Source organism: Mesocricetus auratus, unplaced genomic scaffold (genome assembly GCF_017639785.1).
Source record: "Mesocricetus auratus isolate SY011 unplaced genomic scaffold, BCM_Maur_2.0 Super-Scaffold_100025, whole genome shotgun sequence".
NCBI classification, from domain to species: domain Eukaryota; kingdom Metazoa; phylum Chordata; class Mammalia; order Rodentia; family Cricetidae; genus Mesocricetus; species Mesocricetus auratus.
In genome coordinates, this window is record NW_024429206.1 from 12,554,321 (window position 1) to 12,575,140 (window position 20,820).

Below are 20,820 nucleotides of genomic sequence, written 5' to 3' on the forward strand. Positions count from 1 at the left end.
AGTGGTTAAGAGCACTGACTGTTCTTCCAGAGGACCTGGGTTCAATTTCCCGTACCCACACGGCAGTTCACAACAGCTTGTAACTTCAGTTCCAGGGGATCCAACACCCTTACACAGACAAATATGCACATAAAGTAAAATTTAAAAAGTAGCAAACTTTGATGTTTTTTTATTCATTAGTGCTGGTGTTGCATGTAACAAGGATAATGTTGGTGTAGACTTGCGCATGGATGTGGAGGTCAGAGGACATCTTTCATGAATCAGTTCTCTCTTCCACCATGTGAGTCCCCGGGACTGAACCCTGGTCGTCAGGCCTGGCAGCAAGCCCCTTCACCCTTGGAGCCATCTTGCCAGCCCCAGATTCCTTTGTATTCTCTAGCAGGGAGTGACTTCCTGGATCCCTGGCAATGCATGCAGTACCCCACACTAGAGAACTTCTCCAAAACTTCTGGGACAAAGGTACGATTGGCTTGTGTCATTTTACATTTTTTGGAGCATAATTACTTACAATCAAGCTCATAAAGTTTCATTTACATGGCAGGAGCGTGTCCATGGTAAGTCTGGAGGCCAGAAGATGACTGCAGGAGCTGCTTTTCCCCCTCCAAGCCCTTTTACCCAGTGAGCCAACTTTGCTAGCCCCTTACAGCACGTGAACATTTAGTGTATTGTGCAATGCAAAATTTACATAAAGGCTCCACTGAGCCATAGTCATACCATGTAATTTCACCCATTTCTGGTGTGCCAAATGTGAAAACATTTTTTAGGAAATGTGTTAGCTGGGCAGTGGAGGAAGGCAGATCTCTGAGTTCAAGGCCAGCCTTGTCTACAGAGTGATTTCCAGAACAGCCAGGGCTACACAGAGAAACCTTGTCTTTTTTTTTTTCTTGTGGGGTGGGGAGGGTTCTAGACAGGGTTTCTCTGTAGTTTTGGAGGCTGTCTTAGAACTTGCTCTTGTAGACCAGGCTGGTGTTGAACTCACAGAGATCCACCTGCCTCTGCCTCCCAAGTGGTGGGATTAAAGGCGTGCGCCACCACTGTCCAACTGAGAAACCCTGTCTTATAAAATCAAAAGATAAAAAGAAAAGAAAGAAATGCATTCACAGTAACGTGGTCAACCATCCCTGTTATCTGCGTGTAAACGTTCTTGTTAGCCCCCAAAGAAACAGCGTCCACTGCCGCCTTTGCCCTTTATCCCCATTAACTTCTGTTCCTCGGGACTCGCCTAGGCATTTCTTGTGAAAAACGTAAAATCAGCGCAACTTTGTGGCTGGATTTATTTGATTTATTATTACTTGTGTGTGAGTGTGTATGTGAGTATGTATGAGTGTGAGTGTGTATGAGTGTGTGAGTGTGTATGAGTGTGAGTGTGTGAGTGTGAGTGTGTATGAGTGTGTGAGTGTGTATGAGTGTGAGTGTGTGAGTGTGAGTGTGAGTGTGTGTGTGAGTGTATGTATGTATGCAGACATCCATACTTTTATTCTTCAGTACAAGAAAACAAAACAAGAGCTGGGGACCTTCTTTCTTGCTGTTTATGCTTTGTTTGCTGTTGTTTTTTTTAATGGTCTCAATCTGTACCCCCAGGCTGGCCTCAAACTCAAGGCAGTCCTCCTGCCTCAGCCTCCCAGACACTGAGATCGCAGCTGTGAGGTACCATGGTCAGCATGAGCACTTCATGATAGCAATGTATCACATCCACCGCACTCACCTTTGGGGAAGTTCAATGTCTCAGTCTTGTGTGTGTGTGTGTTTGTGTGTGTGTGTGTGTGTGTGTGTGTGTGTGTGCGCGCGTGCCTGTGCCTGTCTCTCTGTCTTTCTGTGTGTCTCTGTCTGTCTGTCTTTGCCTGTCTCTGTTTCTGTGTGTGTCTGTCTCTCAGTGTGTGCCTATCTCTCTGTCTGTATGTGTGTGTGCCTGTCTCTCTGTCTGTCTTTCTGTGTGTGTGTGTCTGTCTGTCTGTCTCTGCCTGTCTCTCTGTTTCTGTGTGTGTCTGTCTCTCAGTGTGTGCCTATCTGTCTGTCTGTATGTGTGTGTGCCTGTCTCTCTGTCTGTCTTTCTGTGTGTGTCTGCCTGTCTCTCTCTGCCTGCCTGTCTCTGTCTCTGTCTCTGTCTCTGCCTCTGCCTCTCTCTCTCTCTCTCTCTCTCTCTCTCTCTCTCTCTCTCTCTCTCTCTCTCTTCCCCTATCTGTCTATGTCTGTCTGTCTGTCTGTCTGTCTGTCTGTCTTCTCTCTCATCTCTCCTGAGATGCTTCCCTATACAGCCTCAGCTGGCCTGGCACTCACTATGTAGGCCAGGTTGAACTTGTAGAGAGTCCTCTCCCTCTGCCTCCCAAGGGCTGGAGTTACAGATGTGTGCCACCACAGCTACATGGAGCTGGGCTTGTAGAGAGTCCTCTCCCTCTGCCTCCCAAGGGCTGGAGTTACAGATGTGTGCCACCACAGCTACATGGAGCTGGGCTTGTAGAGAGTCCTCTCCCTCTGCCTCCCAAGGGCTGGAGTTACAGATGTGTGCCACCACAGCTACATGGAGCTGGGCTTGTAGAGAGTCCTCTCCCTCTGCCTCCCAAGGGCTGGAGTTACAGATGTGTGCCACCACAGCTACATGGAGCTGGGCTTGTAGAGAGTCCTCTCCCTCTGCCTCCCAAGGGCTGGAGTTACAGATGTGTGCCACCACAGCTACATGGAGCTGGGCTTGAACGTGGTTCTTCACAGCTGCTGGGCAAACACTCTAGCCTCTGAACTGCATCTTTCCTTTCTTTCTTTCCTGTGCTGGAGGCCACAGCTCTGCTGTGCACTCAGCGCCTGCCTCGGCCCTTGCTGGGGACATAGTTGCAAAACCTCTGCTAGAAGCCAATTTCCTATTGGAGGCGCTAGGCTCTGGAACATTCTGTGGGTGTGTCCTCGGGCCCTGAAATGCAATATGCACACATTATTTTTCCAGTTCTGACGCAGAGAGCTGAAGATGATGCCAGCTATCGGGGGAATGAGCAAGGAAGAATTTTGTGATGCTTGAGCAGGAAGGAGGGGGTTCGGCTGACATCTGGGGCCTCATATGTATTCATGAGGAGGACAGGGATTGACTCCCAGTCCTTGGATGAGCATGCTGGGACACTCTCCAGGCTCTCTGGTTACTAGGCAGAGTTCCCAGGAGCTGTGGTTCTATCCCTTTCCCTGAAGGCTTCATCCTTCAGTGGCTACAGAGTCCTCTGGGTCTGCAGCAGGAGACTGCTTAGAATCACGTGTATCTCAATGTTTCATTTGTTTTTTCTTTCTAGAAAACTGGTTTTTCTCCTAGCCCTACCTAAGAAAGTGCATACCCCTGCCCAACATGTACTCTCAGCATCTAGCAGGTGGAGGCAGGAGAATCAGGAGTTTAAGGTAATTCTCAGTTTGAGGCCAGCCTAGTCTACAAGAGCTAGTTCCAGGACAGCCTCCAAAACAATACAGAGAAACCCTGTCTCAAAAAACAAAACAAAACAACAACAACAAAAAGAAACCCCAACCAATAGCCAGCAGTGGTGGTATGCACATCTTTAATCCCAGAATTCCGGAGGCAGAGGCAGGTAGATCTCTGTGAGTTTGAGGCCAGCCTGGTCTACACATTGAGTTTCAGGAGAGCCAGGGCTACAGTGAGACCTTACCAAAAAAAAAAAAAAAGAAAAAGAAAAACAAAAGAAAAAGAAAAGAAATGAAGGACAGAAAGAAGGAAGGAGGAAGGAAGAAAGGAAGGAAGGAAGGATGGGTGTAAAATGTACTTTACAAAGCCAACAAGGTGACTCACAACTTTAATTTTAGTACTCTAGGAGACTGAGGCAGGATTATTGCCATAGTTTGAGGTCAGCCTTGGCTACATGGTGAGACAGTCTCTAAAATTCCAGACACAGGGCTGGGAAGATGGCTAAGTGGGCCAGGTGTTTGCAGAGCAAACACAAGGATCCGACTTTGATCCCCGGAACCCATGCAGAAAGCCATACATAAAGACACAGGCTTGTCATCCCCATTGCTGCGTAGGCAGCGACAAGCAGACCCTTGGAGATCTCTGGCCAGTAAGTCCATGTTCTTGTGGGTTAGCACCATGTCCCATTGGAAGACCCTGTTTCAAGATACTGTAAAGAGGCCGGGCGTTGGTGGTGCACGCCTTTAATCCCAGCACTTGGGTGGCAGAGGCAGACGGATCTCTGTGAGTTCGAGGCCAGCCTGGTCTACAAGAGCTAGTGCCAGGACAGCCTCCAAAGCCACAGAGAAACCCTGTCTCAAAAAACCAAAAAAAAAAAAAGATACTGTAAAGATAGTGCCTGGAGGATAAAGTCAGGAGCACACACACAAACATGCTCCTTTTTTCTGGTTTTTCGAGACAGAGTTTCTCTGTATTGTTTTGGACTCTGTCCTGGAACTCGCTCGGTAAACCAGGCTGGTCTCGAATTCACAGAGATCCGCCTGCCTCTGCCTCCCGAGTGCTGGGATTAAAGGCATGTGCCACTAACGCCCGACTAAACATGCTCCTTAACACATTTAAATTCCAAGAACACATACAAAAATAATATACATGTGACCAAAAAAAAATCACGTTTGCTGTGTTTTCTTAATTTTTATTAAGACTCATCCTTTCCTTCAGCTCAGGTTTCAGCTCAGGTTCCCAAAGGTGCCCAGGCCCCTGTGAAGGCCCCATAGAAAATGTTTCTGCCACTGTGAAGATAGATGGACTGGTGTGATACACCTACACACTATCTGCAGGTGACCGTGCCCTGTGCTGTTTTTACGAATAAACTTGAGGCAAAACCTGTTTAAAAAAAAAAAAAAAAGGAGCCGGGCGTTGGTGGCGCACGCCTTTAATCCCAGCACTCGGGAGGCAGAGGCAGGCGGATCTCTATGAGTTTGAGACCAGCCTGGTCTACAGAATGAGTTCCAGGACAGCCTCCAAAGCCACAGAGAAACCCTGTCTCAAAAAACCAAAAAAAAAAAAAAAAAAAAAAAAGACTCATCCTTTCTAATATTGAAAATGGCAGAGGCAATTTCCTGCTCATGTGCCACCTGGTGGACACAGTTAGGATTGCAACAAACAACCTCGACTCCGGATTAAATTTGCAAGGGGTTGTTGTCCTAGCCTCTCCATTTTAGTGATGAAAATTCACTCCTTGAATTGCAGAGCAAGACCATAACCAGTTTATCTCAACTTTTTTTAAAAGATTTATCTTTACAAGATGGGAGGTGGTGGCTCATGTCTTTAATCCCAGCACTTGGGAGGCAGAGGCACCAGAGATCTCTGTGAGTTGGAGGCCAGCCTGGATTACAGCTAGGGCATATATATATTTTATTATTATTTTGGGGACTGGAGAGAGGGCTGAGCAGTGAACACTGGCTGCCTTTGCAGAGGACCAAGGTTCAATTCCCAGTCTCTACATGGTGGCTCACAACTGTCTGCAAATCCAGCTGCTGGAGATCTGATGCAGTCTTCTGACCTGTGCAGGCACACACCACTTTTCTATTTATTCTGTGAGGGATGAAAGGCTTGGAGGAGGAGGGTACCAGGACATCAAGACCAAAGAGAAAGCTAGAAGAGTCCATTGGGCAAGACATGCAGAACCACCACATCCAAGTCCTGCATCCACCTCACTTCCTGTACCCCCAGCTTGTGATGCACCGTGCGGTGCACCCATCGACCTCCTTGTCCATTAGAAAGAAGGCCTCTCCTATAGACGTGTGGATCCAGATTCACTGGACTAGGCTCGCTATAGGTTAATATAATTTTATTCCGGGGGAAGGCACTTACAAAGGAAACATGATCGCTGTGAGTTCCTAATCCAAGGCTCCACACAGGCTTCTCTCTGCGACCGGACCACCCGTTCCTGGAACCAGACCTAAAAACCACTCTCGGTGGGTGTGGTCAGCGCTAGCTACAGGTGCAGGCAGGGTGGATATCTCACTACACTCTCCCAAGATCAACTCTGTTCCTAAATGAGGCAACTCCTCTCTCTGGTCTAGGTGGGGAAGTTAAAGGCACCATTTAATGATCACCTGCTGTATACCAAGCACCTTCACATAATGCCCATAGTGTCATCTACGGGTGTCCTGGGTTCTCCACAGTGGAACAAACCTGGGTATTTACCCTCCTAGGCAGTCCCTTCATGCCCTGAGATGACTCAGGCCTTTCTCTGAAAGGGAGTGGAAGCTGCCTTTTGCAGAGCAGGTAAGAACAGGCCCACAGTTGGCTCCTGGCTTCCCTCTCAGGGTCTGCAGACAAAGAATGGGAATGGGAAACGTAGAAAGTATGACTCATTCTGCTCAGATCCTAGACATACAAGGAAATGCATCCAGTAATGGCTGACCTAACATTCTGGAAGCTTCTCTTAGGAGGTCCATGGCACCCCTAGCCACCTTGCCAAATCCGGGGAGCTAGCTGCCAGGTTGGTCCATGTTCCCCAGCCGCACTGACAAGAGGGAATAGTAAGCTGAGTGGCCACAGGCCTGGTCAAAACCCAGCTCAGCTCCATCTTCCCTGTCCCTACAGCCAAAACTGGTTTGTTTTTCCCACTCTACAAATTATTTTTTGTTTGGCTTTTGAAACAGGGTTTCTCTGTGTGCCCTGGCTGTTCTGGAACTTGCTCTGTAGACCAGGCTGGCCTGAAACTCAGAGATCTGCCTGCGTCTGCCTCCTGGATGCTGAGATTGAAGGTGTGAGTCACTGCCACCTCCAGGGTTCATCCATCACTTTCCCTTGCACCAAACTGAACCCTTTGTCTCCTCCTGTCCAAGCTCAACCTTTCCCAGATCATTCCTGGTCACATACTCCCAGAACCATCTTAGGGTCAGTTTATCTAAGGCCCCTGCCTTCCTAGTTGTCAATTAACAGTTTTGTTTTGTTTTGAGCCAGGGTCTCATGTTGCCCAAACTGGCTTTAAATGGGTTAAGTCTGGCCTTAATTTTTTTTTTTTTTTTTTGGTTTTTCGAGACAGGGTTTCTCTGTATTGTTTTGGAGGCTGTCCTGGAACTAGCTCTGTAGACCAGGCAGGCCTCGAACTCACAGAGATCCGCCTGCCTCTGCCTCCAGAGTGCTGGGATTAAAGGCGTGCGCCACCAACGCCCGGCTCTGGCCTTAATTTTTAAACATTGTAATGTGTAAGTGTATTTATATGAGTTTGTGTACAGCATGTGTGTGCAAAAGTACCTATAAGAGGGCATCAGATTAGCCGGGCGGTGGTGGCACATGCCTGTAATCCCAGCACTCGGGAGGCAGAGGCAGGCAGATCTCTGTGAGTTCAAGGCCGGGCTGGACCGACAGCCTCCAAAACAATACAGAGAAAAAACTCTGTCTTGTAAAAACAAAAAAACAAAAAACAAACAAACAAAAAAAGAGGGCATCAGATCACCCCAAACTGGAGTTACAGGTGGTTGTGAGCTACCATTTGGGAACTAGGAATCAAACCAGTGAAACCAGTGTTTTTGTTGTTGTTGTTTTGCTTTGGTTTTTTTCTTTCTTTCTTTTGTTTTTTTTTGTTTTGTTTTGTTTTGTTTTGTTTTTTGAGACAGGGTTTCTCCGTGTAACTTTGGAGGTTGTCCTGGTACTCGCTCTGTAGACCAGGCTGGCCTCAAACTCACAGAGATTCGACTGCCTCTGCCTCCTGAGTGCTGGGATTAAAGGCGTGCACCACCAACACTCCGCTTTGTTGTTTTTTTGAAACAGGGTTTCTCTGTGTAACATCCCTGGATGTCCCAGAACTCACTCTATAGACCAGGCTGGCCTGAAACTCATAGAGATCCACCTTCCTCTGCCTTCTAAGTGCTAGAATTAAAAATGTAGACCACCATACATGGTAGGGATAGGGGGCTTTGTTGTTTGTTTTACACAAGGTCTCATGTAGACCAGGCTTCTCTTGAACTGTCCATCTTCTTTTTTTTATTTTTCTTTTTTTCAGGAGTGTGTGAAAGTCAGCATTTGAGAGAGATAGGAGAGGACCCTTCAAACATGGGAAATGGCTTCCAGCAACTCCTCGCCCTGCATTATGGATGACCAGAGGATAGGCAGTCTGTGGTCTTTTCTAAATGCAGGCCTGAACTGTCCATCTTCAAAGGAAGGAATTACAGCCAAGCGTTGTGGTGCTTGGCTCAGGGAACCTTATCTTTGGGTTATTTACTTGTTTAAATACCATTCAACAATCTAGAGCAGGGTTCAGCAAAATTTATTTTAATTAGTGTGTGTGCGTTCTGGAAGATGCACATCTGCTTCTGTGTGTGGAGGTTAGAAGTCAATTGCTGCTCTTATTTGTTATATGTCGTTGTTGGGTTTTTTGTTTGTTTGTTTGTTTGTTTGTTTGTTTTTGGTCTTTGAGACAGGGTTTTTCTGTGGCTTTGGAGCGGGACCTGGAACTAGCTCTTGTAGACCAGATTGGTTTTGAACTCACAGAGATTCACTTGCCTCTGCCTCCCAAGTGCTGGGATCAAAGGAATGCGCCCCCTTGTTATTTTTATTTTATGTGTATGAATGCTTGCTTGTATGCATGTCTGTTACCACATGTGTGCTTGGTGATCACAGAGGCCGGAAGACAACAGACCCGATGCTTCTTCTGGGGATCTTGTGCATACACTCATGCACACACACACACATAAATAATAAAAGTTTGAGGGGCCTGAAGAGATGGCTCTGTGATTAAGACCACTGGGTGTTTTTAGAGAGGACCTGGGTTCAATTCCCAGCACCCACATGGCAACTCACAGCTATCTGTAACTCCAGTTCCAGGGGATCTGACACCTTCACGCCAATATACATGAAATAAAGTTAAATAAAGAAAAGTTTGAAGCCAGGCATTGGTAGTGCATTCCTTTAATCCCAGCACTTGGGAGGCAGAGGCAGGCAGATCTCTGTGAGTTTGAGACCAGCCTGGTCAACAGAACGAGTTCCAGGACTGTGAGGAGCCGCCCTCGCTATCGCTATTGCCGTTAGAAGATGGCGCTGACATCTGCTGTCAGTTGGAGTTAACCGTTAGAAGATGGCGCTGACATCTGCTGTCAGTTGGAGTTAACCGTTTAAGCTGTGCCTCTCCCGTGGCGTCATCTGGGGTGATGTGCAAACCACCAATCCCGGCTCTACACGTCTCACTCGGAGCTCCTAGGCTTATATAAGGGGCTGGGTTTCTTAGCTTGGGGTCTCCCTCTAAGAAGCTGATCATCTATCTCTCAAGATGCATTAAAGCTTTACTGCAGAAGGATCCGAGTGTCCTGCGTCGTTCTTGCTGGCGAGACGGTAGCGCGGGACACAGGACAGCCTCCAAAACAATACAGAGAAACCCTGTCTCGAAAAACCAAAAAAAAAAAAAAAAGTTTGAAAATGAAAAATAATTAAATAAATAATGGTGATAAACTCCCAATGCCAGAATGATGGTTCAGCAGGTGAGAGCACTTGCTGCTCTTGCAGAGGATTTAAGTTCTTTCACAGCATCCATGTTGAACAGCTCCAGAGAAAATGCAAGGCCTCTGGCCTCCTTGGGCTCCTGTACTTGTCTGTATAAATTAACAGAGAAACATATATATATATATATATATATATATACACACACATATATTTTTTTGGTTTTTTGAGATAGGGTTTCTCTGTGGCTTTGGAGGCTCAGATATATATAATTTAAAATAAATTTTTTTTCTATATAGTTCTGGCTGTCCAGGAACTTGCTGTATAGACTAGGCCAACCCTCAACTCACAAACATCTGCCTGCCTCTACTTCCAGAGTGCTGGGATTAAAGATGGACACTGTTATACCCAGAAAGAATGGCTTTTGTTTTTCATCATTTTACAAATAAAAACACCATTCTTAGTCCAGGGTTTGCACAAAGAAGTGTTAAGCTTTTAGGATTTGATGAATGGTTTGCCTCCTGTGGATCTAGGGCAGAATGTCTGGGTCACAAGCTTCCCTGTGAATTAGGCTGGCAAGGTGAGGTAGGCCTGTAGTTCCAGCTTCCTGCAGAGTAAATTCAAGACAAGCCTCAACAACTCAATGTGGGTCCCAGTCTAAAAATCAAAGTAAAAAAGAGGACTGGGGGATTGGAGAGATAGCTCAGGAGTTAAGAGCACTGGCTGCTCTTCCAGAGGACCCAGGTTCAATTCCCAACACTCACATGGAGGCTCACAACAGTCTGTAGCTAGCTCCAGTTCCAGGGGATCCTGACACCCATAGGAAAACACCAATGCACATAAAATGTAAAGAGAGAGAGAGAGAGAGAGAGAGAGAGAGAGAGAGAGAGAGAGAGTGCTGGGAATGTAGCTCAGTGGTAGGTCATGCGTCCAGTATACTTGAGGACCCTGGTCCAAGTTCCCAAACCACAAAATCAAAACAAACCACAGAACCCATGCCAGTGTCACAGAACCCATGCCAGTGTGATGGCATACAACTTAGTTCAAGAATTGAGGAAGTCGCCGGGCAGTGGTGGCTCACGCCTTTAATCCCAGCACTCGGGAGGCAGAGGCAGGCGGATCTCTGTGAGTTCGAGACCAGCCTGGACTACCAAGTGAGTTCCAGGACAGCCTCCAAAGCCACAGAGAAACCCTGTCTCGAAAAACCAAAAAAAAAAAAAAAAAAAAAAAGAATTGAGGAAGTCAATACAGGAGGATCTGGACTTTGAGGCCAGCCTAGGCTACAGGAGACCCTGTCTCAAAAATCCAAAACTAGAGGCTGGAGAGAGAGCCCAGCAGGTAAGAGCACTGTTTGATTTCCCGAAGGAAGGGAGTTTGGGTCCCAGCATCTACATTGTGGCTCAAAACCTGCTGTAACTCAAGTTCCAAGAGATCCGAAACACTCTTGTAAACTTTGCTGGTGCCAGGCACATACATGTGGTGCACAGGCATACCAAAAAGACAGTTGGGAGGTGGTGGTATATGTCTTTAATCCTAGCATTAGGGAGGCAGAGGCAGGCCGGTCTCTGAAAAAACAAACCAAGCAAAAACAAAGACAAACAAACAAACAAACAAACAAAAGGAAAAGAAAGGAAAAAAGACAATAAGGCAGGGTGCTGGTTCGATGAGTAGGAGCTTGATGACCAAACATGAGGACCTGACTTCTAATCTCCGATCTCTAAAACACATGGAAAGGCCAGACTTGGCTTACTGCATCTCAACCCTATTGCTTGGGGTGGGGTTTCGAACTGATAGAGATTGCAGGGGCTTGCTGGCTACCAGTCCAGCTGAAAAATAGCCAGCTCCAAGTTCCTTTGAGAGACTGTGTTTCAAGGGAATAAGATGGAGAAGGATGGAGTGAGACCGCTGATATCCTCCTCTGGACTCCTCAGGTACACATGCCCACACACATGTGCACACACAGCTATTCAAAAAATCCTGCCTACTGCCCCAGACCTACTGAGTTAAAAACGCTGGTCCTGTGTGTGGCTGCTGATTCGGGTGTGTGTTTCATTTGGATGTAAACCTTTTTAAATTAAAGCATTTATTTATTTGTGCATGAGTATTTTATCTGCCTGTAAGGCTGTCTGTGCACCACCTGCATGCAGAGCCCAGAGGCCAGAAGAGGGCATCTGATTCCCTGAAACTAAAGTTACTACAGTTACTGGGAACTGAACCTGGGTCCTTTTAAAAAATTTTTTAAATTTTGAGACAAGGGTTTCTCTGTGTAGCCCTGGCTCTCCTGGAACTCTCTCTGTAGACCAGGCTGACCTCACACATAAGAAAGCATTCCGATTCTGCCCCCGAAGTGCTGGGATTAAAGGCATATGGCTCCAGACCCTGTGTTTTCTATTGTTTCTAAATGACAGGCAGCAAGTTGGCTTAGAAGGTAAAGACACTCGTCACCAAGCCTGATGATATAACCAATATCCACATGATGAGGAATAGAACTGATTTTTCTAAGTTGTCCTCTCACCCCCACCCCCACATTTGCAAGTGGTACTGGAGAGCCTACCTACATATAGACAGACACACGAAATGAAATAGCTAATGACAGACACAGTTATACAAGTGGTACTGGAGAGTCTACCCACATATAGACAGACACACGAAACGAAATAGCTAATGACAGACACAGTTATACAAGTGTATATGATACTATGTATTATTATGAAACAAGTATGCATTGTATAATGTTTTTTGGTTTTTCGAGACAGGGTTTCTCTGTGGCTTTGGAGGCTGTCCTGTAACTAGCTCTTGTAGACCAGGCTGTCCTTGAACTCACAGTGATTAACACCCCCCCCCCTGCATTCCCAGTGAAGAATTAAAGGTGTGCACCTTTAGCCCGGTGTTGGTGGCGCATGCCTTTAATCCCAGCACTCTGGAGGCAGAGGCATGTGAATCTTTGAGTTCCAGGCCAGCCTGGTTTACAGAAGCGAGTACCAGGACAGGCTCCCCAAAGCTATACAGAGAAACCCTGTCTCGAAAACAAACAAAAAAATCCCACCCCACCCAAGAAAAGAAAAGTTGTGCACCTTTAGTTCCTTTGTAGCCCTTGACGCCTAAAATGACTTGGTAAATAATTACCCTTCACAATCTTGTGTGGTGTGACTAAATCTGTAAAGGTAATGATAAAGTCTAGCGCGTTATGAATATTAAAGTATCTACTCAAACAGCTTGCACTAGTGTCTGGACGCACACGTTCAGGGAAGGGGGCTCATAAACTTCTTGTAGTTTCACTGCTGGGCAAGATCTCTTTCCCAGGGCTCACACTCCTCCAGGAGTTCCCCGCAGCTCCATAATCAAAGCCAAGACCAACTGGTTCTTCAAGATGTAAAGTTAATGGGATTAAATCGCTTTTTAGGTTTCCACGCCTCTCCCTCTCAAGGGGAAAAGCCTTCAGCAACAACAACCTTCCTTGGGGTCCAAATTATTCTACCGGCAAAAATCAAACCACAGCGCCAATTAAAGGGGAGGCGAACTTCCCTTTTTGCGCAGGCGTACTCCATTGCAGCGCCCCTCCGCTATCGCGATACGCCGGCGAGATCGACGCTGGCCCTTTAACGGCCCCTTCCCGGGGGCCTGCCTAGCGCGTGCGCACTGCGGTTCTGCGCTTGTCATCATGGCGACGCGGGGCCATGTGCAGGATCCTAACGACCGGCGCCTCCGGCCCATTTACGGTGAGTATCTGGAGCCGGCCTGCTGACCAGCGCGGCAAGCCGAGGCCTTCCCTGCCCCGGGCGAAGGCCCCGGAGGGCCGCTGGGGGCGCGCGCAGTGTGGGGCGACGAGGGGGCGGGCCGCGCGGGGCGCTAGGCCGCAGCCTCGGCCTCGCGTAGGCGCCGGTCCGGCAAAACTCGTCCCTGAGGTGGCATCGGCGGGTGCGCGCAGCTGTCAGAACACGCGGGACGCGCCCTTCCGGCGAGACCAGCGCTAGCAATAGGTCGCTTTATTCCAGTCGCTCCCTGGGAGGCCGTGGTCTTTCTTGCAGGTGACAGCCGGCTCCGGCTTGGGGTGGGATGCTCTCCGAGGGAGATGCTCCAGGGATAGTGGTTCTGTTAACGAGCATGAGGATCCGGGGTTTGTCTGAATGGATGTAGTCTGGTACACCCCCAGAGAAGGGCTGATGCAAGGTCACCCAGATCGAGCCCTACCCCGATGCTAGTCCCTGCAGGAACAGCTGCTCTGGGCACACGTGGGAGGCGGGGGGAGGGGGTCGCGGGCCCAGAATAGCGGGGAAGAGATGGTAATAGCTGGTGTTGGAGGTGCGGGCCGGGCTGCTGGAAGGTTTTTCTTCTCTGCACCGAGTCTGTGGTTTTTCTCTGCAGCTTGCCTTCCGCGTGCTTAGTGGCTCCCTTTTCAAAGCGCTCGCCCCAAACCCACAGGCTTTAAGATGAACCTTGATGTCATCTTCCTACCCTGATGGGATAAAAGACTCAATGAATTGAGTCAGAGAGACACCGCGATCACTGTGCTGGTCTGTTATGCAAGTGGTCCCTTCTTGTGATGCCTTTCCTTATTGATGGTTGTACGTATGGTCTTGTCTCAGGTAATGATGAGGAAGCGTCAAGGTCAGGGGTTCTTGCTAAAGTAGACCTCAGGTTTAAAGTGTGGCTCCGCGTTTTGACTTTTTTTTTTTCTTGGCAGAGTGAGTGCTTGTGTTTCTAGCAAGTTGGTACAAATGGTCCTATTTATTTCTTTTTTCCTTCCTTTACTTTTTTTCCCTTTTCTTTTTTCCCACTATTTTAAAGGTGTGTCTGTGTGCCGCGTGCGTTCCTGGTGCCTAAAGAGGGCATTAGGATCCCCTAGAACTGGAGTTACAGCACCATTTTGTGGGTGCTGGGACTCGATATGGGGTCCTGTGGAAGAGTAGCCAGTGTTCTTAAAACCTGAACCTTCTCTCCTGCCCCCTTTCTTTTTTCTTCCTGTGAGAAAATCACACTAGCCCCTGCTTTCCACCTCCTGAATGTTGGGATTAAAGTCTCATCACCACCACACTGGCTTTTTGTTTTTTTTAAGACAGGGTTTCTCTGTGTATCCTTGGCGGTCTTGGAACTTGTCTGTAGACGAGGCTAGTCTTGAACTCAGACCTGCCTCTGTCTTTCGAGTGCTGGGATTAGCAGTGTGTACCACCACCACTCGGCTGCTCTTTTGTAAGACAAGGTTTCTCTAAATAGTCCTGGGCAGGGTAGCCTGGAACTCCTTTTATATAGACCAGTTGGACTCAAACTTTTCTTTTTTTGGTTTTTCGAGATAGGGTTTCTCTGTGGCTTTGGAGGTTGTCCTGGAACTAGCTCTTGTAAGCTAGGCTGGTCTTGAACTCACACAGAGATCCACCTACCTCTGCCTCTGCTGGGACTAAAGTCGTGCATCCCCACGCCTGGCCCTCTGGACTCAAACTTTCATCTATACCACTTCCTTCTATAGACCAGTTGGACTCAAAACTTTCAGCTATACCTCTTCCTCTCAGCTGTTGGGTTTACAAGCATGTGGCCTATGCCCAGCGATCATAATTTCATATGTGTGTTTGATGCATTTTTTTTATTACACTTGGATGGTGGGGTGTGGTCACACAACTGGTACTGTGTGCCTGTGGAGTTCAGAGAACACCTTGCAAGAGGGAGTTGGTCCTCTCCTCCTATCATGTGGATTCTGGGCTTAAATTCAGGTTGTCAGGAATGGCAGGAAGCACCCTCACCTGCTGAGCCCTCTTGCTGGTCCTAGGTGCTATGTTGTGTGATGCCTTACCTTCACATTACCTGTTTCTATCACCAATGGCCCTGTGCAGTGGAAAATATAAGACTAAGAACAGTCTTTTATAAGATTCTTAAGTTAGTCAGTGCCCTAGAGCTTTTACCTGGGATATCTCATTTAGCTCCTCCCCCGACAGCTGGAGAAACAAGTTTTATTGCTCTAACATGATTTGTCTAAAGCTGTTAGTTCTTACTGAACTTGAGTTTGAACTCCAGGCACATTGTCTTTTTTGTTTGTTTTGTTTTTTCCAGACAGGGTTTCTCTGTGTAGCCCTTGCTGTCATTTTGTAGACCAGGCTGGCCTTGAATTCACAGAGATCCACCTACCTCTGCCTTTTAACTGCTGGGATTAAAGGCATAGGCCACCACAGCCCAGCCCAGGCACACTGTCTTAACTGCTGTGCTAGAAATCCGTATCACTTTGGTTTACCTAAGATCGCAGAGTCGAGCGCTAGCAGGAAGAGGACTCAGCTTTCCCAGTGCTGCACACCCTCCTGCCTTTGCAGAAGGCAGAGAAGCCCCTGTGTAGACCAGGCTAGTCTCTGGCTTGCAGCTGCTCTTCTGCTTCTGGGTAATAGAAAGTAAAACCTCAATTTAGGGTTCATGGTTTGTGAATCACATCCTTATACAGACACCGCCTGCAGACTTCTCCTTTTTCTGCACTTTACAAAAAACTCAAAACTTAAGAACAATTAGATTTATAACATTGTTCTTGAAGATCAAGGAGAACGCTGTTGGTCCTATATTCCGTTACAACTAATAGTGTTTTGAATTGTTCAATAGAGAATACATTGCCATACATCAGGTTGTATTTATTTGTTAACCGTATTCTCAAAGCTGAAGTCTCAATTATGTAGCTTTTGTTCCAGCTAGTGGGGAGAGAGGAGGGCTTCTGAGGGCCTAATATAAAAGTGGCAGGAATAGGCCTTCAGACTTTAGAGCTCCTGCGCTTTGTTGTTCAAACATGTGGGTGCTCCTAAACAACTAATCCTTAAATCCAGGCTGTACTAGCTGACCCATGAGCAAGTTCATCATCATGGAGTTCAGCCATGGCCTCTTGTTCACTAACTGCATTAACCAAGAGCTGGCCACTACAGGGAAATGAAGGCTGAACAGATTAGCAGACTCAGGGTTGTAAGGAGTGAGTTGTAGGGCTGGGGTTGAACACAGGCTTCCATAGTCCAGACCGGAGCTCCCTAAATTGCTCATGCTGGCCTCAAACTCAAGACCCTCCTGTCTCAGTCACATGAGTGCTCCGATTACAGGCCAGTGCCACACCATCCTCTTGTTTTCTTGAAATGACTTCTTGCTGGGTTGTGATGGTTCTCATCTGGCTGACCCTTGCCATTACTACTGCTGTTGGGGCTGTGAGTTGATGGCTCAGTGTGTAAAAGCACTGAGTTCCATCCTGGAGACCCTCATGGTGTTAGGAGAAATCCAGTTCTTGAAAGATGTCCTCTTCCACACACACACACACACACACACACACACACACACACACACACACCCCTACACACCTTTGTTCTAATCTGTTGTGCCTCCCGTCTTGTCCTATATAGAGAGGGTCAGGACTAGCATGATTCCAGCAGTCACTTCTGTGAGTTAGGCTGTTTCCCTTGGGTGTCTGGTTAAATCTTAGGGCAGGTAATCTGTTATAACTCATTAATAAAAACTTGAAGTGCTCAAGGGTAATATTCTGTCTTTTGTTGGGTAGTGTTAGCTGTGTGAGTATTAGAAGTGACAAGGCAGGGGCTGGAGAGATGGCTCAGAGGTTAAGAGCACTGACTGCTCTTCCAGAGGTCCTGAGTTCAATTCCCAGCAACCACATGGTGGCTCACAACCATCTACAATTCAATCTGGTGGCCTCTCCTGGCAGAACACTATATGTGTAATAAATAAATCTTAAAAAAAAAAAGAAGTGACAAGGCATCATCTTGGGTGTGGGTGTGCATTTGTGTACACATGGAGGCCAGAAGTCAACTTTGGGTGTCATTCCTCAGGTACTATCTACCTTGCTGTTTTTGACTCTGGGTCTCTTTATGGCCTGGCACTTGCCAGATAATTTAGACTGGCCAAGACCCTCAGAGACTGTCCTGTCTCCTCCTCTTTCAGCACTAGGACTACAAATGTATGCCACTGTAGTCAGCCTTACTTACTTGATCCCGGGATCAAACCTAGTCCTCATGTTTGCATGATGAACACTTTACCACCTGCTCCTGTTTTGACTTTCTGTAGAAATTTCACTTGGTACAACTTCCTTTCTTCTGTAGTGAAAACAACCACTTAGGGGACACGATTAGAAGACTTCTGTGGTGAGATTTTGAGGTGCTCCAGCGGGAGTAGGACCAGATAGCAGAGGAACAGGGACTCAGCCTTGTAAGCTTTTCAACGGACCAGGGAGCTGTTTTGGTTTTCCTTTTATAGGTCTGCCTTTTTCTTTTTTTTTTTTTAATTTTTTTAAAGATTTTATTTATTATGAATACAACATCCTGCCTCCATGTACGTCTACACATCAGAAGAGGGCACCAGATCTCATTATGGATGACTGTGAGCCACCATGTGGTTGCTGGGAATTGAACTCAGGACCTCTGGAAGAGCAGTCGGTACTCTTAACCTCTGAGCCATCTCTCCAGCCCTAGGTTTGCCTTTTTCATTTATTTTTTTGAGACTTAGTCTCATGTAGCTCGGGTTGCCCAGAGACTAGCTTTTTAGCCAGAGAAGACCTTCAACTTTTTTTTTTTTTTTTTTTTTTGGTTTTTCGAGACAGGGTTTCCCTGTGGCTTTGGAGGCTGTCCTGGAACTCGCTCGGTAGACCAGGCTGGTCTCGAACTCACAGTGATCCGCCTGCCTCTGCCTCCCAAGTGCTGGGATTAAAGGCGTGCGCCACCAACGCCCGGCGACCTTCAACTTTTGACGTTCCTGCCTCCACCTCCCTGAGTGTTATGGTTGTAGGTGGCTGAGCTCTTGTTCTAGTTTAAAAGGCAGCAGGAAGCACTGAGGTAGTTAACCATTCATTAGGCTTCTGTTTTTTGTTGTTCGAGGGTGGCCTCGAACTCACAGAGACCCATCTGCCTCTGCCTCCCGAGTGCTGGGATTAAAGGCTTGCACCACCAACGCCTGGCTAGGCTTCTGTTTTTTTTTTTTAATAATTCATTTATTTTTATTTTACGTGCATTGATGTTTTGCCTGCATATATGTCTCTGTGAAGGTACCAGATCTGCTGGAACTGGAATTACCAACTGTGAGTTGCCATGTGGGTGCTGGGAATTGAACTCAGGTTCTCCGGAAGAGCAGCCAGTGCTCTTAACCACTGAGCCATCTTTCTAGTTCTAGGCTTCTGTTTTAAGAGAGCTCAGAATATTAGGTAGGAAATAAATTACCATTGAATGTGTTTGGGTGTTTGTTTCTTGAGACAGGGTCTCACTGTGTGGCCCTGGCTAGCCTGGAACTTACAGTGTAGACAAGGCAGGCTTTGAACTAATACTGTGGCACATTTTTTTTTTTGTTTTTTGTTTTTTTTTTTTTTCGAGACAGGGTTTCTCTGTGGCTTTGGAGGCTGTCCTGGAACTAGCTCTTGTAGACCAGGCTGGCCTCGAACTCACAGAGATCCGCCTGCCTCTGCCTCCCAAGTGCTGGGATTAAAGGCGTGCACCACCAACGCCCGGCTACTGTGGCACATTTGTACGCCACACATACACAAATAAATACATAAGTGTAACTTTTTCCCTTTAATCCCAATATTTGGGAGGTATAGAGGCAGGTGGATTTCTGTGAGTTCAAGACCAGCCTGGTGTACATAGCAAGTTCCACCTAGCCAAGGCTACATAGAGACCCTGTCTCTAAAAGAAAAGAAAGAGAAAAGCAAAAAATAAACAACAGATCAAAAAAAAAAAGCAACAAAAAATCTTGAAGGTCATCTTTGGCTACATAGTTCTGGCCAGGATACCTGAGATCTTATGTCACCCCACCCCAATAATTATAACATATATCCATATTAGCAATGGAAACTTGTATCTCTAGCTGGGAGGAAACAATGAAAACAAAATGTCACTAAATTCCTATCTGCACCCTCCTTCTTTGAAAGAAACAAAAAGACACTGGTAAAGATAGCAAGAAGGTGAGGGAAGGCAAGGTGGGGCCGAGCCGGCAGAGAAAAGCTGTCATGTGGGTTCTAGTCGTCTCTGGGATCTTGCTGTGGGATTCCCTATTCTGTCTGTGAGGACCGCGTGCCGCGGAGAATGCCTGTCTTTCTGGCTGGTGCTCACCTGTGAAGCTGCGCTGTAGCCAGTGCTGCTTGCAGCCTCTGTCTGTGACTCCTTTTACTAAGGGGTAGCAGCAGCCCCTCAAAACCACAGTCACCCTTGGATATGTTTTTTAAAAGATTTACTAATTTACGATATCGTATTTACTGGCCTGTTTTGTCCAATGGCTATGTGGTTTATATTAGAGACCCAACTTTTTTCAGGATAGGATTTCTCTGTGTAGAAATTGCTCTTTAGACCAGGCTGGCCTCGAATTCACAGAGATTCACCTGTGTCTGTCTCCCAAGCACTGGGATTAAAGGTGTGCACCACCACCACCTGGCACAAAAACCAACTTTTGCCAAAGAAGTTAGAGGCCAATTAATCAGCCTTTGCCCAAGCATGGGGGGGAGGAGGGTTCGCCATCGGGTGAGATGTAACACAGAGGCACAGGGGGCAGAAAGCATAGGCAGAAGCCCGTTAGGAGGTTTCCCAGAGTTCCTGGTTGGTCCCGAGGCCGAGTGTAGTGCCCCTAGGAAGCTAGGAGGGGCTGCCAGGGAGTGTCTGCCCTGTTCTTCAGGCTGATTCCCTTCCCTTTTCCCTCCCCTTCCCTTCCTCTTTTCTTTTCTTTTGATCCAGACAGGATTCCCTGGTGCAGCCCCGGCTGTCCTAGAACTAGCTCTGTAGTTCAGGCTGGCTTCAAACTCACAAAGATCAGCTACCTCTGCTTCATGAGTGCTGGGATTAAAGGTGTGTGCCATCGCCACCACCAGCATTAGACTGATTTTCTTTTGCTGCTTGCATTCTTCAGGGCAGACCCATATTAAAGTTGTGATCAGAGGAGGGAGGGTCCCTTAGCCTAACCCCACAGACAGATTTCATAAGGTGACTCCTTCCAGGTTTTTGTATTTTTTAAAATTTTTGTGTTTTGTGGGTATACCCCATGTGTGCAGAGCCCAAAGAGGCCTGAAGGGGATATCAAATGCCCTGGACGGGGAATTAAAAGTAATTGTGAGCTGCCATATTAGTGTGGTCCTGTGTAACAGCAGTCAGTAATCACTCCAGCTCCACTTGCAGGGAGTTTTGGATAAAGAGAGCTTTTTTCCCCTTATTTCTCTATTATTAATATTAATAATATTATTATTATTACTTGAATTTCCTTTCTTATAGGAACAGAGCCTGAAGGTGACATTTTCTTTGTCCCCCTCTTGTTTATATCCTATGAAGTTTAAGTACAAGAGCAGCCACTGATAACCCTACACTCCATATATCTAGGCTTTTCCATGGCTTTCCGATGCAGCCATCTAGTGTTGTAGCTACTGGTTACTAGGAAGAAACCAGATTTATCCAGCTTGGGTCAAATGTCCACACTGGGGTGGACTACAGTTCTGTGTTTTAGATGTGTTCTTACCTCATTCCCAGCGCAGTGGAGCCGCTTCTCAGAGGTGAGGC

The 20,820-nt window shown here is 47.0% G+C and overlaps 1 protein-coding gene and 1 non-coding gene across 3 annotated transcripts in view; one reads left to right on the forward strand and one right to left on the reverse strand.

The window, feature by feature from the left end:
* Nucleotides 1-7,910: 7,910 nt before the first annotated feature.
* LOC121134092 lies at nt 7,911-8,042 on the reverse strand. Its single transcript, XR_005871119.1, has one exon. It is a non-coding gene; the product is annotated as a small nucleolar RNA SNORA71 (small nucleolar RNA).
* Nucleotides 8,043-12,936: 4,894 nt separating this feature from the next.
* The window catches only part of Naa25 (N-alpha-acetyltransferase 25, NatB auxiliary subunit), a 44,461-nt gene continuing 36,577 nt past the window's right edge, over nt 12,937-20,820 (forward strand). Inside the window, exon 1 of one of the 2 annotated variants that reach the window (XM_040731608.1) lies at nt 12,937-13,056. In XM_040731608.1, coding sequence (XP_040587542.1) covers nt 12,999-13,056 — 58 coding nt within the window. In that variant the 5' untranslated portion in view covers nt 12,937-12,998. Of the gene's footprint in view, nt 13,057-13,221; nt 13,366-20,820 lie in introns of those variants that run through there. The other variant, XM_040731609.1, reaches the window with a different exon arrangement.